This window comes from Schistocerca nitens, chromosome 6 (assembly GCF_023898315.1).
Source record: "Schistocerca nitens isolate TAMUIC-IGC-003100 chromosome 6, iqSchNite1.1, whole genome shotgun sequence".
NCBI classification, from domain to species: Eukaryota; Metazoa; Arthropoda; class Insecta; order Orthoptera; family Acrididae; genus Schistocerca; species Schistocerca nitens.
The window spans coordinates 301,469,674-301,493,810 of NC_064619.1; the positions used below are offsets into that span (position 1 = coordinate 301,469,674).

The following is a 24,137-nucleotide window of genomic DNA, read 5'->3' on the forward strand; positions in this document are numbered from 1 at the left end:
CTTATAATCAATTATTGCAACATTCTCGCACATTACTATTTGCTAAAACTGCAACATCATGGCGAAAGTATACAAATAACATTAAACTTTATACTGTACTACATTACAGCGCAGCAACTAAGGATCCACTGCATACGAAGGAAATCAGTTTATATCCGATGTCTAGCGAGATGTGTCACTTCAAGGATTCCGTAGTGCTTATTTGCACGTTCCTTAAAGCGTGCGACAAGCACGTGCTGCAGCGCACGAGGAAAAGTCCTGTGTGGTCAAGCGCAGCAACAAGCGCACTTCAGTACTGCACACACAGATATCAAGCTACCATGGTGTCCACTGCTACAAGGCAACCAGCAGTGCTTGCCTTTTCAGCGGACGCTACATTATACGCTGTCGAAGTGGGCAACTCGAAAAGAAGAATACGGTCTTATTGGTGAGAAACTTGGTTAGCAGATAGAAGGAGAGGGGGAGCTTGACATTTCTTCGAAAATAACTTGTTTTAGAGGACGATTTTTTTTCTACGTTCATTCAGGATAACTGTGACTGGACTTTATGTAGCAAAAAGTAAGGAAGCACAGCACTGTTGTGACAAAAACAATTAATTATTTCTAGATTTACATAAACATTCTCACTGCGAACACCATTTCTATTTTGGCACACTGTGAACGAAGAGTTTTCTTTTCCATTTCTACTGTTCCCTCCGGCCTATACTCTTATTATGCAGCACATTTCGTTTAATGCTGTATCACGTTTGTTCCTATTGCGATAACCTTTATTCTGAAGTCCAAAAGACACTGTTTCAGTTCATACTGTTCAATTAAAACAGTTTCGTGTTCTTTGGACCAACTTGACACATTAAATTTTCTTTCTTCTCGAAGTCAGTTTCTAAAAGCGCAGCAGGAACTGAAGTGCACAGCCTTAGGGATCTTCACAGTGTCAAAGCGCACTCTTGAGTTAACATCTCGGCATAAATCAGCAGCATTCCTTGTAACAAACAGATACATAGACTTACAGCAGTAAGTTGGAAGTAGCGAGGGTAGGCAGTCTGCGCAGCTTTGCGGACTCTTATTATGCGCTAAAAGGAACGTGTCAACAGGCACTTACAGGTAGAACCCCAATGTTTGATAGAAGCGACTTTTTTTTTCTTTTATGGTCCTATGGACTACTACCACGTTGCTGTCACATCTTTGATAAATGACAATACACTGTCACCAACACGATTTACTTGCACAAATTGGCTATTTTCTAAAGGTAAAGCTGTCATCAAACCGCAGATTGCTTTAACAACCACAGTGATTTACTACGTCAAGGCCTTCCTCCGACCTATGAAATGACTCAGGCAGTTATAAAGGAGCATACAATTTAACGCGGACTCGAGCCACGGTGCAACTCGGCTTTTTTCCCCCGCCAACAAACATTGCCATATGTGAAAGAAGTGGCAAGTGAGAGAGAAAAGTCCGCAGCTCGTGGTCGTGCGGTAGCGTTCTCGCTTCTAGCGCCCGGGTTCCCGGGTACGATTCCCGGCGGGGTCAGGGATTTTCTCTGCCTCGTGATGACTGGGTGTTGTGTGATGCCCTTAGGTTAGTTAGGTTTAACTAGTTCTAAGTTCTAGGGGACTGATGACCATAGATGTTAAGTCCCATAGTGCTCAGAGCCATTTGAACCATTTTTGAGAGAGAAAAATTCTACTACTGACTGGATATTGAGTCCAAGACCTTTTAGTGAATAGATTTTGTATGTAAACTTTCCGAACTTCACCAGGAAGCTTATCGGCACGCGAGCATGACATTTCGCATTACCCAGTATCCATGATTATTTCTGTAATCTCCATTCATCACGGCATCAACCGGCGCACTTTAACAGAAAGTGTTCCCGCGTATCCCACTGAGCACCATAGTTGCAATAAGACCTTTGCCTTTTCGCAATCCCATTTAAATAAAGCGGACAAGAGTCATGACGCATAATGAAATGTACGAATTTTTCGGTTGGACTAAAATGTACCACTACGGTCGCAGGTTCGAATCCTGCCTCGGGCATGGATGTGTGTGATGTCCTTAGGTTAGTTAGGTTTAACTAGTTCTAAGTTCTAGGGGACTAATGACCTCAGCAGTTGAGTCCCATAGTGCTCAGAGCCATTTGAACCATTTGACTAAAATGTTGCATCGACATTGTGTTTTCAGAGTTGGCTGGAGTAATATTGGTAGTTCTGTGGAAAAGGTATCCCACTGATTTTGACATATTTACATACCATAATTCTCGTTTCCAAATATATTTCCTAAGTGCTGTCCCACAATTTGGTGGACTTTGTCCAGTCTGTGCTTTCTAAACATGCTAAGTCTTCAGTACGTAGGAGTGTTACCGATGAGGCAACGGTTGTGGAGGTACGAAAGCAAATGCACCAACGTATCTCCATATAACATTTCTTTTGTTTCTTCCTCACAGCCATGCCTATTGTGACTGAACAAACAACGTTTAAACTCTATCCATATAGTTCAACTGACATTAATAAGGAATTATGGTACACGTGGATTGTGTGAGGAAGAATATTACATTTCTCTGCAGGTTCCAATTAAATAGCAGATACTTAGATTTTTTTCATACTAATTTTTAAATTTTTCCTACAGCTCTAACTCATTGGCTATGCTCGTCTTACTCATTACCATGACACCACTTTCACCGCGAACTAATTCAGAGGCAATAGCAGACGTGACAACGTTAAGTGTCACAGGATCATTAATCTAGACTTAGCTATACTAATGCCTTAAGGGATAAGGCCCAGAAGATTGTACAGGACTGAATACTTTCCTCTTCGTTTCTTACAAAAATACCTTTGTCGTCATAATTTGTCCAACATGAATCGGTTTTTATTACTCAAGTTTGTCAAAAGAAAATCGCAGCAAAAATTAAGTGCCATAAATTTCAATAATAGTTTTAAAACTGTTGACAAGAATAACGATTCAATCTATTCTGGAACAACACAGAGTCAATCTATAGAACATTAAAAGTGAAGGAAATCAGTTGACTTTGAAGATATGGTTTTCGACACAGAACACCGAACAAGAGAAGTAATGAATGTAACATTAACTTAACAAGGCCAGTCCATTCGTACTTTCAAGGCATTTACGGCTAATCAGTAAATTTCACGCTCGTTATTGCAGATGAAACGCTGTATATAAAACAAGAAAATATGTATAATTTATCAAGTTGGAATAATGGAAGGGAGCAAATATTCAAGGAATATCTGTTCGTTCGTCACGGTTTTGTTAAGGCGGCGATACTCAATACACTGCAGCATGAGACGCAATAATAAAGGCGTTGTGCATTGCGGAGGCTGCTATTCACGAGATTCCTAGAGCCCACTTTACAAAATGAATTAGGAAATATATAATTTTCTTCAGCGTGGATCTCGCGTAACGATCACATCGCTGGAAATGAGAGAAATGCACTAGCATCCACACGTATATCCTGCGTATCATCTGAGAACAGAACAGGAAAGGGGGGATTACTGCACTATTCAATACTGACCCATGCAATGCACAGTGGCACGCGAAACACAAATGTATATTCATCCACCGTGTACTTCATTCACAAAATTTCAAACATAAAGCCTAATTAACGATGGAAAACGTGCCAAAACATGTCTGAATAATAATCAAACGCAGCAGTTGCGTTAAAGTGAAATCAAAATTGAATATAATCGGCGAAAGTGTTGGACAATGGCAGCTGGTTGTATGCGGTATCTTCTATTTCAGTTGGTCCAAGGGATGCCCTTCCTCAGTCGTTCACTTGTAAAGTATCTTCTTGATTTCCTTCCTTAGACGTTGTCCACATAGACATTCGAGGGGATTTCGTCTCTTCCTAACTACATCCGCGGTAACTTTTTATATTGCAACCGATGCTAGCTAACAAATCAACGGCAACGAGTGAGCAGTAAGGCACAGTTGGTTTCGGAGCATTTAGTAATGGACGATTATAAAAAGGTAATTTGTTATGAATATACATTCGCACGTGCCTTGCACGAGTTGACGCGTCCCATACTGGAGCGGCATAGTGCTAATATTCTGCGACATCAAAAGGAATTCCCAGTTTTCCTACTTAACATTTCGACGAGGAACTCCAATTATTTAACTTGCTTTTTATGTCACAATAGTGTTGCATGAATCGCAGAGATCTACTCATCGCCGGCCGAAGTGGCCGTGCGGTTAAAGGCGCTGCAGTCTGGAACCGCAAGACCGCTACGGTCGCAGGTTCGAATCCTGCCTCGGGCATGGATGTTTGTGATGTCCTTAGGTTAGTTAGGTTTAACTAGTTCTAAGTTCTAGGGGACTAATGACCTCAGCAGTTGAGTCCCATAGTGCTCAGAGCCATTTGAACCATCTACTCATCGGACCCTCAAAACGTTACTGATATAATCAACGATGTTTGTTTTGTTTCTAAGGTCATATGCGCCCACGTCAGAACCTTAGAACACTAATACGAAAGAGAAGTTGAAAACGACTACACGTTAAGCCCAACGGATGGCAGGGAAGAGAGCTATCAATAAGGTCTTCGTCTTGGAGAAAGGTACATAAAACACGCCTTAGAAACAACTGAGGTTCCGAAGTAAAAATTAAATGCCCTTCGCCATATTGCTACGACGGATAAAGAATAAAACGCGGTAGACAGCCCGCGCGTCGATCGTTAAAACGGCCGATACAGGAAAAACTTTCCTCTTTTAAATGACATTTTCGCACCGACTACACCGCTTATTATGATTTTCAAAATTGCCAGTTCCACTTCTGAATCATTTTAAGTGGTTCATCTGCAGAAAAGTTACTGAACTTAAACAACCCAGAATAAGTGTGCATGAATCTGGATTGATAACCGACAACAATTACACACGTGCTCAAAACACAGCATTTTTCAACATTAGCAAAATAACTAAAACGGATGTGAGGTTATATGGCTCATGTCAGCATTCGTCATACACACCATCTGTACAAAGTATCACAATACACCATCTCGTCATGAAAATGTGTAATAAAACAGCCAGATAAATAAAGCACTCCTAAGTAACTTTACCGGTGTGCGCTGGAAAGACATAGATCTTGTAAAACTGTTGTTTCTATACGTACCAGGAACATACACCACACTGGTCAAAAACAAACGGGAGACAGCTTAGACGTATTTACTCGTACATCATTCCCAAGGACTTTATTTTATGTGCATGCACGCGTTTTGATACAAAACCTTCGGCAGCACGAACTGTACTCTTAGGTGTGAAGCTTCAAGGTAATGAAAACAATTAGTGATGTAACATTTTATTAAGTGCGGTAAAAAACACAAATCAATACATCAGAAAATAAGTTATAACGCTACGTAGTCATAAGGATATGTGTAATATCATGGTATAACTGCAAAGTACCCACTATTGGTTTCAGCTTAACCATTTGAAAACGGTTTAAAAGTCGAAACTGGAATCGTGGAAACTGTAAAAAATAATGCACTCCAGGGCGAAAATGTTGTCAAAAAAAAAATTCAACGAGACTGCGAACCGAAGACAAGCGCAATTATGTGAAGTCATCTCTTTGGTGGATATGCAAGTGCCATGAGCACACTTGGGTCTTCAACAGAGACAAAGTAAAACGAAGCAGACAGCAGAGAACGTTCTCTTACCTGGTTGTCCGGATTGCGAACTGCGAAAAAGCCGACGACTCTTACAACCTCGTGCAGCAGGTCGTTCTCGCTCGCGTGCGAGCAGTACCATAGCAGGTAGGACGCTATGTGCCGGAACTGCAGCGAGATTCCCTCAGCGCCGAGCACGCTCTGTGAAAGAACGGGGAAATAGTTACAGCATCGCTTCACAACAATGAAATCAAGTCATCAGCAATTACGATGGTTTGTGAAGCTCTCTCAAAGTAAGTACCGATACTGCACGAAAGACGATCTCAACGAGAACCTTTGAGTAAACAGCACAGCATATTTCCGGGCGCAAAAGGCAGTAACTGTCAACTGCGTAATTCATGATCCTGGTACAGTACGAACGAATGTCAATAACAATGAAAAAAATCATCCCACATCCTTTTATAATATTTTTAACATGTGTTGTTATTAATTGTACGCGCTACTGGATTTAGATTTATCACTAACTAATGCTAGATCATTCATCAAAGAATTTGTATTACAAATTACTAAGTAGATTCAGAAGTATGTAGGTTGCAGTAGGTACTGGGAGATGAAGAAGCTTGCACAGGATAGAGTAGCATGGAGAGCTGCATCAAACCAGTCTCAGGACTGAAGACCACAACAACAACAACAACAACAACAACAACAACAACAACATTTTTTTTATTTACGAGTAAGTGCACAGCCCATGGAAATAATGACTTCACTATGTAAGTGTGTGTATCTATTGTATTCAATCTAGCGTTTCTCCTTCATCAGTCCCCGAGCCAATGGAACCAGTAGTCCAACATACATATCATCATGCAACAGACAATCCTCTACGCTCTAAAATTCCACAGCAATGGAGTAAATATACACTAATAACCAAAAATTTTAAAAAATTAAACGGAAAGTGTAATTTAGTACTGAAAGCTAACATTGTCATCGTTGTTTGATTAATAAATACACTATGGCGAAATCGGCGCAGATTAAATACATCAAGAAAGCAGTTACACGCTTGCAAGTATTTACAACCCTTAGAACGTATTTGACTTCAGTGACGTTCCCAACACGTTCGTTGCTGTGGCCATTTAACGCAGGAAGTGTATAAATACTATCTTATAAGTTTAAACGTCTTTCTCTTGCTGGAGTCTAATATTTATTAATGTTCAAGACGTTTTTCGCTCTTTATATGAAATGAATTTTCAGTTAACTTAATCTGGAGTAACACAGTTTTGTTTTTACGCGTACTACTTATAAATTTTGTCGTGAACTGTTTCGAAATTTATAAGTACCCCACGTAAAAACGAAACTGCTTCACTCCAGATTAAATCCACTGAAGATGCCTTTAATACAAACACAGAAACGCAATACTGATGTGGCTGTATGGAAGATTATACTTCCAGGCGGCACATATAGTATATTAGGAAATAACACAACATCAATGGAGAAAGACACTATTGGCACAGATAATAAATATTTTTACACGTAGTGTAAAGTGGGCAACACGTTTTTAAAATGCTTTTAAGTAACAAAGCTCTTCTTTCACCCCGTAATACGCAGACGAATTTTCAATCAACTGTTGATCAGAACACGATATATTCGTAGTGAGCTTCGTAGTGAACCCTCGATCAACAGCAAAATATAATATTATGTTGCTACTTTAACCATAAGTTAACTATGATCTGAGAACCAGAAAATCCCGAATCAACTGCCGTCAATGGCTGCTCTCGCTTTGGCGCGAAAGGGGTGCAGTAATAATTCGCCGACAGCTTAACAACTGCAATATTTAATTGCATGCTTTTAATACACGGAAGAACTGAAAGACTGCTCACAGTTTTGTTGCTTTTGGCTCATTAGGCACTATGAATTTTTTAAATGACAACCACTGGCTGAAATTTGTAATCTTTGTGTTATTCCAGCTACGGCTGTTACTTCACTTTCATACACCTGGACTTGCACACAAGAATCACGAGTAGTTCAAAAGTTACAAGGTTAAAATAAAAAATAAGAAATTAGAAACTTAAGACGAACTAATGTTAAATGATAATTGTCACAGTATGGGCAAACTTGTTAGCTTACCATATAGTTTTGAGAACCCATGGCTAGTCAGAAGAAATATCAAATACACAAAAACTTCTCCGACATACAGTCGTGTACCGACATAGATTTATGAAATGACCCATAATACTACGTAAGGGAAATTAACTGATTTGCATTGGCGCATGTTAGTCAATTATTGAACGTATGGATAACCCCAGAGTGGTCACCGTGGTGATAATTTAAGCAACGATTTGACGATATAATATACCATAACATCTCAGAAGATTAATATGGTTAAATTGAACTGTGAAACTAAGTCATCTGGGAAGCTGCAGTTTATATCACATCATACATTTGGTAATAAAATTACCATGCACTAAAACAATCACAAATTCAAATTCCACAGTGAAACAAAAAAGCACGAGACAGAAGCGTTTATACTGAGTTAGCTGGAAACCACGACGTTGTCCGGGTCAGAGCGTACGGCATGGGAGAAGGCACGAGTACCGTTCCAGATACGAGATGCATACAGCCGTATATCCCATTAAGGCTATTACGAATGCAGTTGTCCTGTTACTGAGATAGTTTTGTCGCGGTGCGTGACAGTGGAGATCGTTTTGTCGCGGTGCGTGGCAGTGGGTGAGTGTCGTGAGCGAAAATCCGCGACATATGGAGCAATAAATACTCTTAGGTAAATATACACTACCGCTCGTGGAAATTGCAAAAGCGAGAAGGAAACGCATGAATTCAATTTATTTAATACCACAGACTACGTACATAACAAGTAACAAATGATTACCTTTTCAAATCTATACATGTCTTTTGAGCCCTACTATTGAGTATGCCGTGTGGCCACCATGCCCTGCAGTTAGAGCTGCTATACGCTGTGGCACTGAATCAATAAGGTTCTGAATACGTTCCTGAGAAATTTCCCTCCACGCAGTTTGTATCCGAACCCACAAATCCGAGACACCAGTTACTGTAGGACCGAGACGCACCAGGTGCCGACCAACCACATCCCAGACATGATCGATGGGCGACATGTCTGGCGAACGTGCAGGACAGGGAAGCGATGCTACCCGTCGCTCTTCGAAGAAGGCCTGTACATTCCTCGCAATATGTGGATAGGCATTGTGCTATTGAAATGTGGCCTGTGGAGATGCCTGAAGCACGAGGAGTACCTCTGGCTCCACAACCTCCGTTAGGTACCGGTTGCTGTTCACAGAGCCCGCAATACGTACGAGGCGAGATCGGCTGTTGTAACCAATGACGCCACAAACTATTACACCCGGTGTTTGTCCGCTATGCCGCTCCACAATGCAGCCCTCAAGGTTGCGCTCACCATGGTAACGCCGGATACGTACGCGGCCATCACTGTAGGACACGTTGAAGCGGGACTCATCCGAAAAGTTTCCATGTTGCCACTCAGCATCCCACTGACGGTGTTCACGCGCCCATTTCAGTCGGAGGAGCTTGGGGTTTCTGCACAATGGAAGCCGACTTAATGGCATGAGTGCCACCAGTCCAACCTGTAGCAGACGCCGACGAACCGTTGATGCAGACAAGTTCACAACTGTTGCAGTGCTCCAGCGACGAGTCAACACTGTGGATGACGCTGTACGGTCCGTACTGGCCATGCAGACAAGACGACGGTCATCCCGTGCTGTGGTCATGTTCCGTGGTCCAGTTCCTGGTCGTCGCTGCGTACGACCTTCCTCTATCCACTGCTTCCACACGCGCATCACTGTCAAAGCATCATGCCCTGTGCGAGCCGAAATGTCATGGTATGACAACCCCGTTTCCCGGAGACCAATCATTCTGCCACGTTCGAACTCTCTCACACGCCGATATGTCCCCCTTTGACGTCGACGAGGCATACTGGCACTCACTGTATTGTTTCCACCTTGTGTGACAGCTCTGCACGATTACACTAGGCACAACACCGATCCTGTCGGACCTACACGAGAGCGCTCGGCCTACGTGTACCCCATCTCGCTGCAAAACGTATCACGTATTGTTTGCACATCCATCGCCACTTCCACCGAGTTTGGCGCTATTCGGGTAATTCCTTCTCGGTGTTGCACTTTTCAAGCCGGCCGTTGTCGCCGAGCGGTTCTAAGCGCTTCAGTCCGGAAAAGCGCTACAGTCGCAGGTTCGAATCCTGCCTCGGGAATGGATGTGTGTGATGTCCTTAGGTTAGTTAGGTTTAAGTAGTTCTAAGTTCTAGGGGACTGATGACCTCAGACCTCGAGTCTTCAGAGCCATTTGAACCATTTTGCACTTTTCAGAAACGGCAGTGCGTGACTTACAAACTTTACTGTATATGTAAACATGTTTTTATTGTTTCAGTCCCAATACACGATAGAGTCCTCGACGTGTTTAATCCATACTGTGGTCGGTGGAAGTGGTTAATCGTGATTGGCAGAGATCTCAATAAAATGCGCGATGTGGATCACTTAGTTCTCTTAGAAAAAGCTATATTCTCTACGACTTTTGATTATTTCCGTATTAGAGAAGATTCTCGCCTACACAATCCTTACTCTGTTCCATCCAAACTGGCGTTAACATTACATTACGAAGACACATTTCAGCGCGGGTAACACCACGGGGCGTGTGCTATGTTAGTGACAAAATCTTGACATAATAGAATTTAAATGAGGATGGAAAGAAATGGAAAGTACGTTATTTAATTAGGCATTTACTTTCCTTTGCATGTACATAAGCATAATATCTTGTTTCCACAATACTTGCTTAAGACTATATTTGCAGTTTCCTTGTTAGGACTGTGAAGGAACTGTGATAGGACATCCGACTCGTGAGCACGCTACATAGGCTACAAATGTCCGTGAGAGAAACATGATTCAACTACATTAGCGCCGCAGTATATGAATGTTTGCCCCCGGAGCTTTGTTGATCGTCATGCTGTATGCTAATGTAACTGTAAATTGCAGCCGTCTTAAAGTGAAGGGCAACCCAGATCATAAGAAGGTGCTTGTTGTTGTTGTTGTTGTTGTTGTTGTTGTTGTTGTTTTATTCAGTCCAGAGACTGGTTTGATGCACCTCTCCATGCTACTCTATCCTATGCAAGCTTCTTCATCTACTGCAACCTACAACCTTCTGAATCTGCTTAGTGTATTCATCTCTTGATCTCCCTCTACGATTTTTACCCACCACGCTGCCCTCCAATGCTAAATTGCTGATCCCTTGATGCCTCAGAACATGTCCTACAAACCAGACCCTTCTTCTAGTCAAGTTGGGCCACAAATTTCTCTTCTCCCCAATTCTATTCAATACCTCCTCATTAATTATGTGATCTAACCATCCAATCTTCAGCATTCTTCTATAGCACCATATTTAGAAAGCTTCTATTCTCTTCTTGACCAAACTATTTATCGTCCATGTTTCACTTCCATACATGGCTCCACTCCACACAAATACTTTCAGAAACAACTTCGTGACACTTAAATCTATACTCGATGTTAGCAAATTTCTCTTCCTCAGAAACGTTTTCCTTCCCATTGCCACTCTGGCTTTTATATCCTCTCTACTTCGACCATCATCAGTTATTTTGCTCCCCAAATATCAAAACTCCTTTATTACTTTAAGTGTCTCATTTCCTAATCTAATTCCCGCAGCATCACCCGATTTAATTCGACTACATTCCATTATCCTCGTTTTGCTTTTGTTGATATTCATCTTTTACCTTCCTTTCAAGACACTGTCCATTCCGTTCAACTGCTCTTCCAGGTCCTTTGCTGTTTCTGACAGAATTACAATGTCATAAGCGAACCTCAAAGTTTTTATTTCTTCTCCATGGATTTCAATTCCTACTCAGAATTTTTCTTGTGCTTCCTTTACTGCTTACTCAATATACAGATTGAACAACACCGAGGATAGGCTGCAACCCTTCCTAACCACTGCTTCTCTTTCATGCCCCTCGACTCTTATACCTACCATCTTGTCTCTGTACAAATTGTACACTACTGGCCATTAAAATTGCTACACCAAGAAGAAATGCAGATGATAAACGGGTATTCATTGGACAAATGTATTATATTAGAACTAACATGTGGTTACATTTTCACGCAATTTGGGTGCATAGATCCTGAGAAATCAGTACCCAGAATAACCACCTCTGGCCGTATTAACGGCCTTGATACGCCTGGGCATTGAGTCAAACAGAGCTTGGATGGCGAATACATGTACAGCTGCCCATGCAGCTTCAACACGATACCACAGTTCATCAAGAGTAGTGACTGGCGTATTGTGACGAGCCAGTTGTTCGGCCACCATTGACCAGACGTTTTCAATTGGTGAGAGATCTGGAGAATGTGCTGTCCAGGGCAGCAGTCGAACATTTTCTATATCCAGAAAGGCCCGTACAGTACCTGCAACATGCGGTCGTGCATTATCCTGCTGAAATGTAGGGTTTCGCAGGGATCGAATGATGGGTAGAGCCACGGGTCGTAACACATCTGAAATGTAACGTCCACTGTTCAAAGTGCCGTCAATGCGAACAAGAGGTGACCGAGACGTGTAACCAAATGCACCCCATACCATCAAGCCGGGTGATACGCCAGTACGGCGATGACGAATACACGCGTCCAATGTGCGTTCACCGCGATGTCGCCAAACACGGATGCGACCATCATGATGCTGTAAACAGAACCTGGATTCATCCGAAAAAAATGACGTTTTGCCATTCGTACACCAAGGTTCGTCGTTGAGTACACCATCGCAGGCGCTCCTGTCTGAGATGCGGCGTCAAGGGTAACCGCAGCCATGGTCTCCGAGCTGATAGTCCATGCTACTGCAAACGTCGTCGAACTGCTCGTGCAGATGGTTGTCATCTTGCAAACGTCCCCATCTGCTGACTCAGGGATCGAAACGTGGCTGCACGATCTGTTACAGCCATGCGGATAAGATGCCTGTCATCTCGACTGCTAGTGATACGAGGCCGTTGGGATCCAGCGCGGCATTCCGTATTACCCTCCAGAACCCACCGATTCCATATACTGCTAACAATCATTGGATCTCGACCAAACGCGAGCAGCAGTGTCGCCATACGATAAACCGCAATCACGATAGGCTACAATCCGACCTTTACCAAAGTCGGAAACGTAATGGTACGCATTTCTCCTCCTCATACGAGGCATCACAACAGCGTTTCACCAGGCAACGCCGGTCAACTGCTGTTTGTGTATGAGAAATCGGTTGGAAACTTTCGTCATGTCAGAACGTTGTAGGTGTCGCCACCGGTACCAACCTTGTGTGAATGCTCTGAAAAGCTAATCATTTGCATATCACAGCCTCTTCTTCCTGTCGGTTAAATTTTGCGTCTGTAGCACGTCATCTTCGTGGTGTATCAATTTTAATGGCCAGTAGTGTAAATAGCCTTTCCCTCCGTGTATTTTACCCCTGCCACCTTCAGAATTTGAAAGAGAGTATTCCAGTGAACATTGTCAAAAGCTTTCTCTAAGTCTACAAATGCTAAGGTTTCTACTTGCCCTCATCCTTTTACCTACTTGATCCTCTGCCGCCCTCACTATTTCATCCCTCAAAGCTACCCATTCTCCTTCTACTGTATTTCTTTTCCCCATTCCTGTCAATCGTTCCCTAATGCTCTCCCTGAAACACTCTACAACCTCTGGTTCTGTTGGTTTATCCAGATCCCATCTCCTTAAATTCCAATCTTTTTGCAGTTTCTTCAGTTTTAATCTACAGTTCATAACCAATAGATTGTGGTCGGAGACCACATCTGCACCTGGAAATGTCTTACAATTTAAAACCTGGTTCCTAAATCTCTGTCTTACCATTATATAACCTATCTGAAACATTCCTGTATCTCCAGGCCTCTTCCATGTATACAACCTTCTTTCATGATTCAAACCAAGTGACTAAGTTCTGCTCTGTGCAAAATTCTACCAGGCGGTTTCCTCTTTCATTTCTTTCCTCATTCCACATTCACCTTCTCTTCGTTTTCCTAATACCGAATTCCCGTCACCCATGACTATTAAATTTTCGTCTCCCTTCACTATCTGAATAATTTCTTTTATCTCATCATACGTTTCATCAATCTCTTCGTCATCTCCGGGGCTAGTTGGCATATAAACTAGTACTACTGGGCTTCCTATCTTTCTTGGCCACAATAATGCGTTCACTATGCTGTTTGTAGCAGCTTACCCGCACTCCTATTTTTTTTATTCATTATTAAACCTATTCCTGCATTACGCCTATCTGATTTTGTATTTATAACAATGTATTCACCTGACCAGAAGTCTTGTTCCTCCTGCCACCGAACATCACTAATTCTCCCTATATCTAACTTTAACCTATCCAATCCCCTTTTTAAATTTTCTAACCTACCTGCCCGATTAACCGATCTGACATTCCACGCTACGATTCGTAGAAAGCCAGTTTTCTTTCTCCTGATAACGACGTTCTCCTGAGTAGTTCCCGCCCGGAGTTCCGAATGGGGGACTATTTTACCTCTGGAATAAAACCTGCATGCCCTCGGGAAAAAATTACGGCTGTAGTTTCCCCTTGCTTTCAGCCGTTCGCAGTACCAGCACAGCAAGGCCGTTTTGGTTAGTGTTACAAGGCCAGATCAGTCAATCATCCAGACTGTTGCCCCTGCAACTACTGAAGAGGCTGCTGCACCTCTTCAGGAACCACACGTTTGTCTGGCTTCTAAACAGATACCCTTCGTTGTGGTTGTATCTACGGCATACGGCACGGCTATCTGTATCGCTGAGGCACGCAAGCCCCACCAACGGCAAGGTCCATGGTTCATGGGGGGGGGGGGGGGGGGATAATAAGGGTATTCGTGATATAATAACCGTTTGCCTCTTTTGTTTGCCAGTCATTATACTCGCTCCGATTACGGTGTGTAATGCAGAGTCTTGTCGCATTCCATAGTTTTGGCGAATTTAGATTACGCAGTAAAATGACTGAAGAATGGAAAAAGAAGAGGAAGTGATCAATATGCAGAAGAAGAATAAGCGGAGTGATCGACGAAAACGCGCAAAGTTATTAAAAGGATTATACTCAAGAAGAATAAGCAAAATGTTTATCAGAAATCAATGTAGTGTACCGTTTGATTATTCATTTGTTCTGTGTGTGTGTGTGTGTGTGTGTGTGTGTGTGTGTGTGTGTGTCGATCGCCGGTAAAGTATGATTGACGAAAACGCGCTGAGAGATCAATAACCGATCGATTTAATATTACCCACAGTTATTTAAATCTGAATGGCGAAACCGAGCAATCTTCGTATTATGTCGTGCGAATGAAACAACATACGCTTTTTCAGACGTAAAGTAAAGATCGTCACAGAGTATATAAATTTTCCTAAGAGTATTTATTGGTCCACAGTTGGCGGATTTTTGCTCGCCACACTCACCCATAATCACGCACCGCAATCTAACTCCCTTACTAACAGCATGAGACCAAGGGCTATCTACTACCACAACCACGAGTGGATGGCAGTGGGTGGTCATGGAGAAAAATCTAGAGGCCTTTTATATATCTATGGATATGGAAGACTGTTGGAATTACACACAAATCGGGTGGCGTTCTGTCTAAGTATGATGCCATAAATCCAAAAATATAAGAAATAAGTGAAAGTAATATAAATAACGGGATCCTAAACACTATAGGAATCAATATTACCGCCGCCCATTATTAATAGCCAGTGACACCAGCACCCCCGATTCTTTCAGGAATCGATACACCATGTACGAACAGCTTCAGACGTCTGATTACTTTACAAATAAACTAATGTGTTAACAATTTGACGTAAAAGGATGTAAACCATTTATGGTTGAAGACACAAACAACTAATTATATTGGTTTTATTAGTTTCTGACAATTCACTCATAGATAAGGTCAATTTTTTGTTGCCCCTGGAAGCCGTTAGTTAGGCAACATGCAATAGAATGTGATACCGTTCTACCCGATTAGTAATACAGATGATGATAGTTCACTGGAGCGAATCATATATTTATTTATACAAGGGTTGGAACTTAAATAGTGGCAACTATTTATTCACATCCGATACGAAAGAGTTACATTTTTGCACCTGTTACTGTCCTTCAAAGTAGTCACCAGCGTTGTGTAGAACCCGTTGCCAGCGATGTGGAAGGCGTAGTATACCGTTATCAGAGCCTGTTCTGTTGATGGTGCGAATGGAGCGGTCTACTGCCTGTCGAACCTCTCTGGAACAGTTCTCCAAAATGGTTCAAATGGCTCTGAGCACTATGGGACTTAACATCTGATGTCATCAGTGCCCTAGAACTTAGAACTACTTAAACTTAACTAACCTAAGGACATCACACACATCCATGCCCGAGACAGGATTCGAACCTGCGACAGTAGCGGTCGCGCGGTTCCAGACTGTAGCGCCTAGAACCGCACGGCCACATAGGCCGGCGAACAGTTCTGAAGGTAATACCACGATGTGGTTCCTTCATCTTCGGAATCAAATCAAAGTCACTAGGACTTAAATCCTCGGAGTACGGTGGATGGTACAGTATACCCCAGTCCCATCGACCGAACAGAGAAGCAACAACTTGCGCTGTACGCGCCCGCGCTTTGTTGTGCATAATGATGTGTGGGTTGCGCAGAAAGTGTCGCTGCTTCTTTCGCAAAGTTAGTCGCAGGTGATGCTCCAAAAACGAACAGTAATACTGTGCATTGACGGTCTGCCGTGGCGGAACGTAATGAGTTAGGATAACACCATCACAATCGTACACGAGATTCACCGTAACTTTAGACCGCTCCATTCGCACCATCAACAGAACAGGCTCTGATAACGGTATACTACGCCTTCCACGTCGCTGGCAACGGGTTCTACACAACGCTTGTGACAACTTTGAAGAACAGTAACAGATGCAAACATTAAGACATTATGTAAACAGTCACAGATAGAAAGAAACACAGATCATTCGCAGTAAGCAACATTACGTAAACGTTGTGTAAAGTCGCTAAAATGACTGTTTCCAGGATGAAATTTTCTCTCTGCGGCGGAGTGTGCGTTGACATGAAATTTCCTGACAGATTAAAACTGTGTGCCGGATCGAGACTCGAACTCGGGATCTTTGCCTTTCGCGGACAAGTGCAACTGAGCTACCCAAGCACGACTCACGACCTGTCCTCACAGCCTTAGTTCTGCCAGTACCTGGTCTTAACTTCCAAATTTCACAGAATACGTATATTTTGACGTGTACATATGAACCTAATTGTTAATAATAAGTGAGTATCTCAACTGTCGTCAATCTTTACAATCCGAATGGATTCGGACCATTACACGGTCTTCCTAACATTGGGGAATATTATGGTGTAACGGAATCCTGGATAAAATCAACTTCTTTTCAGAAAAAAAGTGTTGCCGCTCTTCTATCCGTTAAGTCAACAATACAGAACATACGTAGCAACGGCGCTATTACACACTACTGGGGCACATCAGTTGTTACATAAATGCCTGTAGATGGGTCTTCATCCAGGACAACATGCTGGATCCTCTCAGTCAATCTGGTCAGATATCATATAAGATCGTATTTTTATTAGCAGATTATCTATGACGTACTACATCAATAATAGTTATTAGACACTCAGCGACAGTGTTATTTTTCAAACGGTTTCTTGTTTCCAGAATGAGATTTTCACTCTGCAGCGGGGTGTGCACTGATATGAAACTTCCTGGCAGATTAAAACTGTGTGCCTGACCGAGACACGAACTCGGGACCATTGCCTTTCGCGGGCAAGTCCGCTACCAATTGAGCTACCCAAGCACAGCTTCACAGAAGTTAGGGGACGAGGTACGGGCGGAACCGAAGCTGTGACGGCGGGTCGTGAGTCGTGCTTGGGCAGCTCAGTGGTAGAGGACTTCCCCACGAAAGGCAAAGGTCCCGAGTTCGCGTCTTGGTCCGGCACACAGTTTAAATCTGCCAGGAAGTTTCATATTACCGCACATTCCGCTGCAGACTGAAAATTTCATTCTGGAAACATCCGCCAGACTGTGACAAAGCCATGTCTCTGCAATATCCTTTCTTCCAGGAGCGCTAGTTCTGCAAGTTTCGCAGGAGAGCCTCTGCGAAGCTTGGAAGGTAGGAGACGAGGAGTTCATTCTGAAGTGCTACTGGAAGACTGGGAACGCAAGTGAAGTGCAAAGGCGATTTACTGTGAAGTTTCAACGAGACGCACCAGCGCGACTCACTATTCTGTGGGGCAAAAAGCTCGTGAGACAAGAATTCTAAAAACGAAGAGTTCCAAACACGAGCGTCCATCGTATTTTGAAACGTGTCCTTGGAGAAGGATTATTTCTAGATTGCTCCACGCTCTGAATGAGGATGATCATGACCGGAGAATTGAATTTTGTGAGTGAAAAAAAAAAAAAAAAAGAAAGAAAGAAAGCGCACAGCACATACAGCTCCCATACACGATTGTTTGGAGTGATGCATGAAACCACTTTTAAGTTAAATGGTTCAATTAATCGTCACAATTGTACCAACTGGGCAACTGAGAATCTCCACATGACAGTTGAACACCATGTGAACCTATGAACCTACCATGAGTTACAGTGTGGGGTGGTTTATCAGCATTTGGTTCTCTTCCTTTTTTTGAGCAGAGTGATTGGTGAAAATTACCTAAACTTCTTACAGGAATACGCCATGCCATGCATCGAAGAGATATTTCGGGATGGAGAATGGTACTTCCTGCAGGGTGAAGCACCTCCCCAATAGCCGGCCTGGGTGGCCGAGCGGTTCTAGGCGCTACAGTCTGGAACCGCGCGACCGCTACGGTCGCAGGTTCGAATCCTGCCTCGAGCATGGATGTGTGTGATGTCCTTAGGTTAGTTAGGTTTAAGTAGTTCTAAGTTCTAGGGGACTGATGACCTCAGCAGTTGAGTCCCATAGTGCTCAGAGCCATTTGAACAATTTTGAACCTCCCCAATACCGTCGCGATGTAAGGACCTACCTTGACGAACACCTACCGGACAGATGGATAAGATGAAGAGCACAGGACATACAGCTTCCCTACACGATTGTTTGGAGTGATGCATAAGACCACTTTTAATTAAATGGTTCAATTAAGAAATGGACAAGATGAAGAGGCAGTGCCGATTACCCTCCACGCTCACCAGATATGAACCCCATGGACTTTTTTTTAGGGAGGCATGTGAAACACAATGTTTATAGCACAAGATTAGCTACATGCAATGAGTTGAAACCAGCCACCACGACGAGGAACATGTTGGATTCTATCGGTAAGCGTTACCAGCTCTGTCTGGGCCTCAACGTCCAGCAATTTGAACACTTTCGATAACTGCCTGGTTTCAACATTTGTGCACATTATTTCGAAATTCTGAAATTTTTCCATATGTTACAATGATAAAAAGTGTGTACACATTTTTGTGATTACCATGTACATATGAAACCATACTGTTGATCACACTCATAAGCTTTTCCTTGTCTGTTGGCGAATACTTTTTCAGTTCACGTTTTTTTAGGTTTGGTAGCTACTCCCCCGCCCCCTTCCCACCCCAAATCCGATTCCATTTTATGTAAATATGATCTGTGTGAAATCTGGGCTGAGTAGGTTAATGGGGAAGGGTGCCCTAGGAGCACAAAAATAGGAAAATCCAGAGGAAACAGAGAACCATCAACTGCATTAAAGTCTCAGGATAAATTTATTGATTACCTAATGTAGTCATTTTGTTTCCCCTCAGCCTCCTTAAACGAACGCGTTTTCATGTCACACATGATACAAGACAGGTAGAGAACAGAGTGACCTCATCCCTGCAGACTTTCACTTTCAAGGGAAGGTAGCAGTCGTGGCGTCTACCATGTTTTCTTCTATGGTTCATTTACAGAACAGAATTGAATGAAATAAGTGAAAGTCAGCTGCTGTTCTGCACAAAATCGTTAATGGTTTCATTTTACAAAGTGCAGGTATGAAAATTAACTTTACATCAAATTTCCCTACAAGATGTGCGAGAAATGATAATTTACTGGGCAAAAGCATGCATTGGGACACAGGAGCTGAGAAACTGCATACAAAAACTGAAGATTCGTATCGACAATGAAGGCAATTAAAACAAAAAGAAGTTACTGTAATGGTATCATACAGTGTTTGGATATATTTATCGCACCTGTCTCTTATTCTGTCACCGTTGCCACCTTTCGTCCCAATTCGCCTTCTGAATGCAAAATGAAAATGCTCAATGTGAAACAGAACCTTGCGACGAAAATGTTAAAAAGAGTCAAGCGAGATTCGATGAATCCCAGAAACGATAAATAATGGTTACACGTTCCGTTCGTCCGTCATCTAAGCTCCGCTCGGACCACAATCGCGTTCGCGGCCAGAATCTACGCAGTCTTGGCGACTTGCGGCGCGTGAAACAAATCACGCGACATACTGCCCCGTGGATTTACTTGGAAACATTGAGAGGTGGCATGAGCCCCCTCTCATATTTCTATCTTACGATTCTCCTCTTTAGTTGCATGCGGTGGAGGGTTGCTTTTCCTTAACACGCGTACTTCCCACGCAGCGTCTCTCGTCACCCGGGTGGGCCGGTGACAGGCGGGCTCGGTGGAACTGGAGAGAGTTAAGCCGACGTGTGTGAGGCAGTCGAGTGAATGCTTTTCAGACGCCGACATTGTCAAGAGACACGCCCGCTGGGGTGTGAAGTAGCGGCTGGGCTAGAGGTTCCGTTACTTCAGAGAAACTTTGCGAAAACACTTTCTGGCGGGCTACCAGCGAGGCGTGGGAATGACTTGTGTACCCACGCAGTTGTGGCGGGAAAATTCCCGCACTTTCTGCAAAATCAGCACAGAAATTGGCGCCAAGAATCTCCATTGGTGGAATGGTAGTGCTCCGGCAATGGAGTGGAATTTCCGCCGGTTTTCGAGTTGCTGATTGGAACGTAACCACGGCCACTGTCGTGGGGGCGGGAATGTTCGGTGTTCGGCCTGTGCGGGTGCTCTGGGTAGTCGGGAGTCGCCTTTCGGTCGAGGACGTCTGAGCAACCAGCCCTCGCCTGCGGTACGCCAGATCGTGTTCTGGGAGATAAGAAGACTGTTGGTAATGTACGTCCGCAGCACCGGCAGATAGGGATTTTCCTAGGTGATAATCAGAGCTCAGCAGAGCGCGCCTGTTCATCCTTTTCTAACTTTGTTCAGTTTCGAGTGGCAGCAATTACTATTGGGTTAGCTGTGTGTCTCTCTTGAGATTTGAGTGGAAAGGAATTGGCTCCACATACCACTTCGTCCTAAACCTCACGATCTAAGTTAGGGACAACTTCACCTTTACTGTGTTTGTATGAATCTCCAATTTTAGCCGATTTGATGTTTTATATTTCCTGTGTCTCTTTTACTATTCTGCGTTTAATCTTAATAAATCATATTGTTATTTTGGACAGAACTTTCTTTCTGTTAATCAATAGAGCAACCCTATCATTCCTCACTATGCTAATGAAACCTTTGTTTATTTAACTTATTTATCAAATTAAATTATTGCAGGTGCCAAACTCTCTTCTACTCCACTAGCAGGGTTGATTAGAGTCAGTTCGCGTATTTGTTTTATCCTTGTGCAACAGCAAAAGTCGGAGTTAGAATAGGGGGGGCTTAGAGCATGATTTACACATGTGGATTCTAGTAGAATTTAGTGATAAATACACTACTAGCCCCGGCACCTCGCATAATATGGCGACCCTTGGCCTCGGATCTTTCCTGTGAATCTCTGATAAACAAACAGGATTCTTAGTAGGAACATTCAATTTTTTTTCTCTCTATTTTTTTTAATGATTAATACCCAAGTTTTTTTTGGTAGTTCCGCGTTTAGTTTTAAGTAGCGGCGCATGACTACAGTTTTTGTTTTCAGTGTATATATTTTTTGTTCATTGTTTTTTTTGTGTTTCGCTGATGTGGTGTCTGTACCGCATCGCACTTTGTCGGATTTGTGTGCGGTTTCTGTACCACATCAAATTGTGTTTGTGATTACAGCGTTGGAACAGCGTTGTTGAAATTTTATGTTTATGTGAAAAAATATATGGAGTAGATTAATTTTATTGTGCATTTTAGATGAATTTGTTTTTATGAAAGATAACGAGAAGTAAGGCACGACTATTATCGGGCGAAGCTAAAACAAAAGAGGATAGCATAATGGATAAGGGGCAGTTTACTGACGGGAATAGGTTCGGAGATGAGATGGGCACATTTTTAGCAGGACAGGACGCCAGGGTCATTGATGAGGAAGGTGATTTGGACGCGATCTTAGAGCAACGTCGCCGCCGTGATTATGAGAGTGAGGTAGAGAATGAAACAGAGACGGGCACACAGGTCGAGACGGTAGCAGAAGTTTATAGTCAAACGAACGAGTGCAGACAGAGGCCAGCTCGGTCACGTCAGAGCTCTAGCGCCCAGGTGTCCAGAGTTACATCGCCCATGTTTGAAGAGGATCAAGAAGATGACGTAAACCCAATACTGAGCTTCCTACGATCAATGAAAGAAGAAGCTGACGAACAGCGTAAGAGGGAGAAGGAAGAAGAGGAGAAACAACGTAAGAAGGAGAAGGAAGAAGCTGACGAACAGCGTAAGAGGGACACTGAGGCAATAATCTCGCATATAGGGGCAATTCGTGGGGAATTATTAACAATAAAGAAAGAATGTGGAGAAGCAAAACAAATGTCAATGGTAGCACAAAAAGTAGCAGGCCTAGCCAAAACTGCAGCAACAGGGGCAATGAAAATCGCAAGAGTAACTCTTAAACTCGCAGGGCGCTTGCGACGTGCGACACAAGTCCACTCGAAATCCCTAGCGGCCTTAAAGACTCAAGGTAATATTGCGGTTACGAACATCACGAAACGAATGAAAGAAGTAGAGAGTCGGATAGCAAAACTAGAGCGAAATGGGCACACGAGCACTGCGCGTTCGGATACCAATGATGGAGCACACAGGATTGTGTCTCCGAGGAAAAGCCCGCCGTGCTCTAGCCCAGTGACAGCGTGCGGAACAAACAATGCACACGCAGAAACAGCGAGTAATAGCCCCAATAATTGCAGCCCACTTAGAAGAGTGAATGCTGAATGCCACTTCCACTGTGATACAGACGTAGCACATCACAGTTATCAGCAAGATAGATCAGGACACTCCGCAGACGTGCAAGTATCGGAAACGTCTGACAACACCAGTGCGAGGATCGGACAGAATTTTGATCACAATCACTTCCTGTCGATACTCAAATTCCAGAAGTTCAAAGATAATGGAGGGTCGATGCATCCGAAGAGCTGGGTGATGCAATTTACTAATTCATTACCGTCGTCATGGCCAACCCAGGCCAAATTAGAATTCATGTGTGGACACATCGAAGGCCAAGCCGCGGAAAAGATGCGGGGCGTGGCAGCGACGTGTCGGACTTATCAGGAATTTGTTGGTGCATTCCTGCGGACCTACTGGTCAAAGGAAACGCAAGACAGGATTAAAGAGGAAATAATATTTTGTCCTGAACTGGAAGTGTCCGGGCATAAGAGCGCAACCAAATTTTTTGATGACTTACTCAAGAAGAATCAGTTTTTAGATAGTCCATACAGCAACGGAGAAATTATTAAATTTTGCTTTTCGAAATTGCCAGTTAGGTATCAACAGACACTTGTCGGGAAGTGTGGATCTGACATAGATGCATTCAAGAGTCTACTGCGCGAACTCGAAGTAGTCTTCGATAAACAAGACGCAAAGGACAGGAAGAAGGCGCAAAATAACAAATACCACGGGCCAGCAAGGGAAGACGACAACAGATCGCATAATCGCACTGGTCAGTTAGGAAACCAGGGTTACCGAGATCAAGGTTACGCTATTCAAGGTTATGGAAACCAGAGACACGGAAACCAGAACGTCAGGGAACAGGGTCAATCCAGACAAGCAATCTGGGACAGGAGGAATGACGAACGGCAAAGCGACCGTAATTGGAGGGAGCGAAATCAAGGACAACAGGAGAACCAGGAGATTGAAATTAGACCTCCAAATCCTAATGCACGTCAGAGGAGGGGGAGTCTAAGAAGGGATTGACGCTAGTCCATAGGACTCCACCACTTCTCTCACATAAAGGAGTTCGTAGAATAGTAGTAGTGTAAGAAATGTACATAGTAGAATAGGCAAATATATGAACCTTTGTTCGGGGAACAATAATCGTTACATTAATAGATTAAGATTGCTAAAGTATTAACACGCTGCGTTGTCTTGCATAAGAATTTACTGCTGCTATCCTCTTTTTGTTTATGTTGGCGATCTCCAATGTCGATGGAGTAGGAGACACTACCTTTTCATGAGCAATGTTTTTGTCCTTTCCTATCTGGTGTCCATGTTAAGGGATAAGGATGAGTGACGAGACGTCGCACAAACGGGCGCATACAAGAACGTGCTCTTAGAGGCGTTCTGAGAGGTCGTGATACGCTCCATAGCGGCCA

General features: G+C 43.2%; 1 protein-coding gene across 5 annotated transcripts in view; it reads right to left on the bottom strand.

Annotated features, from left to right (window-relative positions):
- Positions 1-24,137, bottom strand: part of LOC126262573 (S phase cyclin A-associated protein in the endoplasmic reticulum) — a 620,393-nt gene that overhangs the window by 54,583 nt on the left and 541,673 nt on the right. For all 5 annotated transcript variants that reach the window (XM_049959285.1, XM_049959286.1, XM_049959289.1 and 2 more), the window contains one exon: positions 5,650-5,799. In XM_049959285.1, the coding sequence (XP_049815242.1) occupies positions 5,650-5,799 (150 nt within the window). The remainder of the gene's footprint in view (positions 1-5,649; positions 5,800-24,137) is intronic.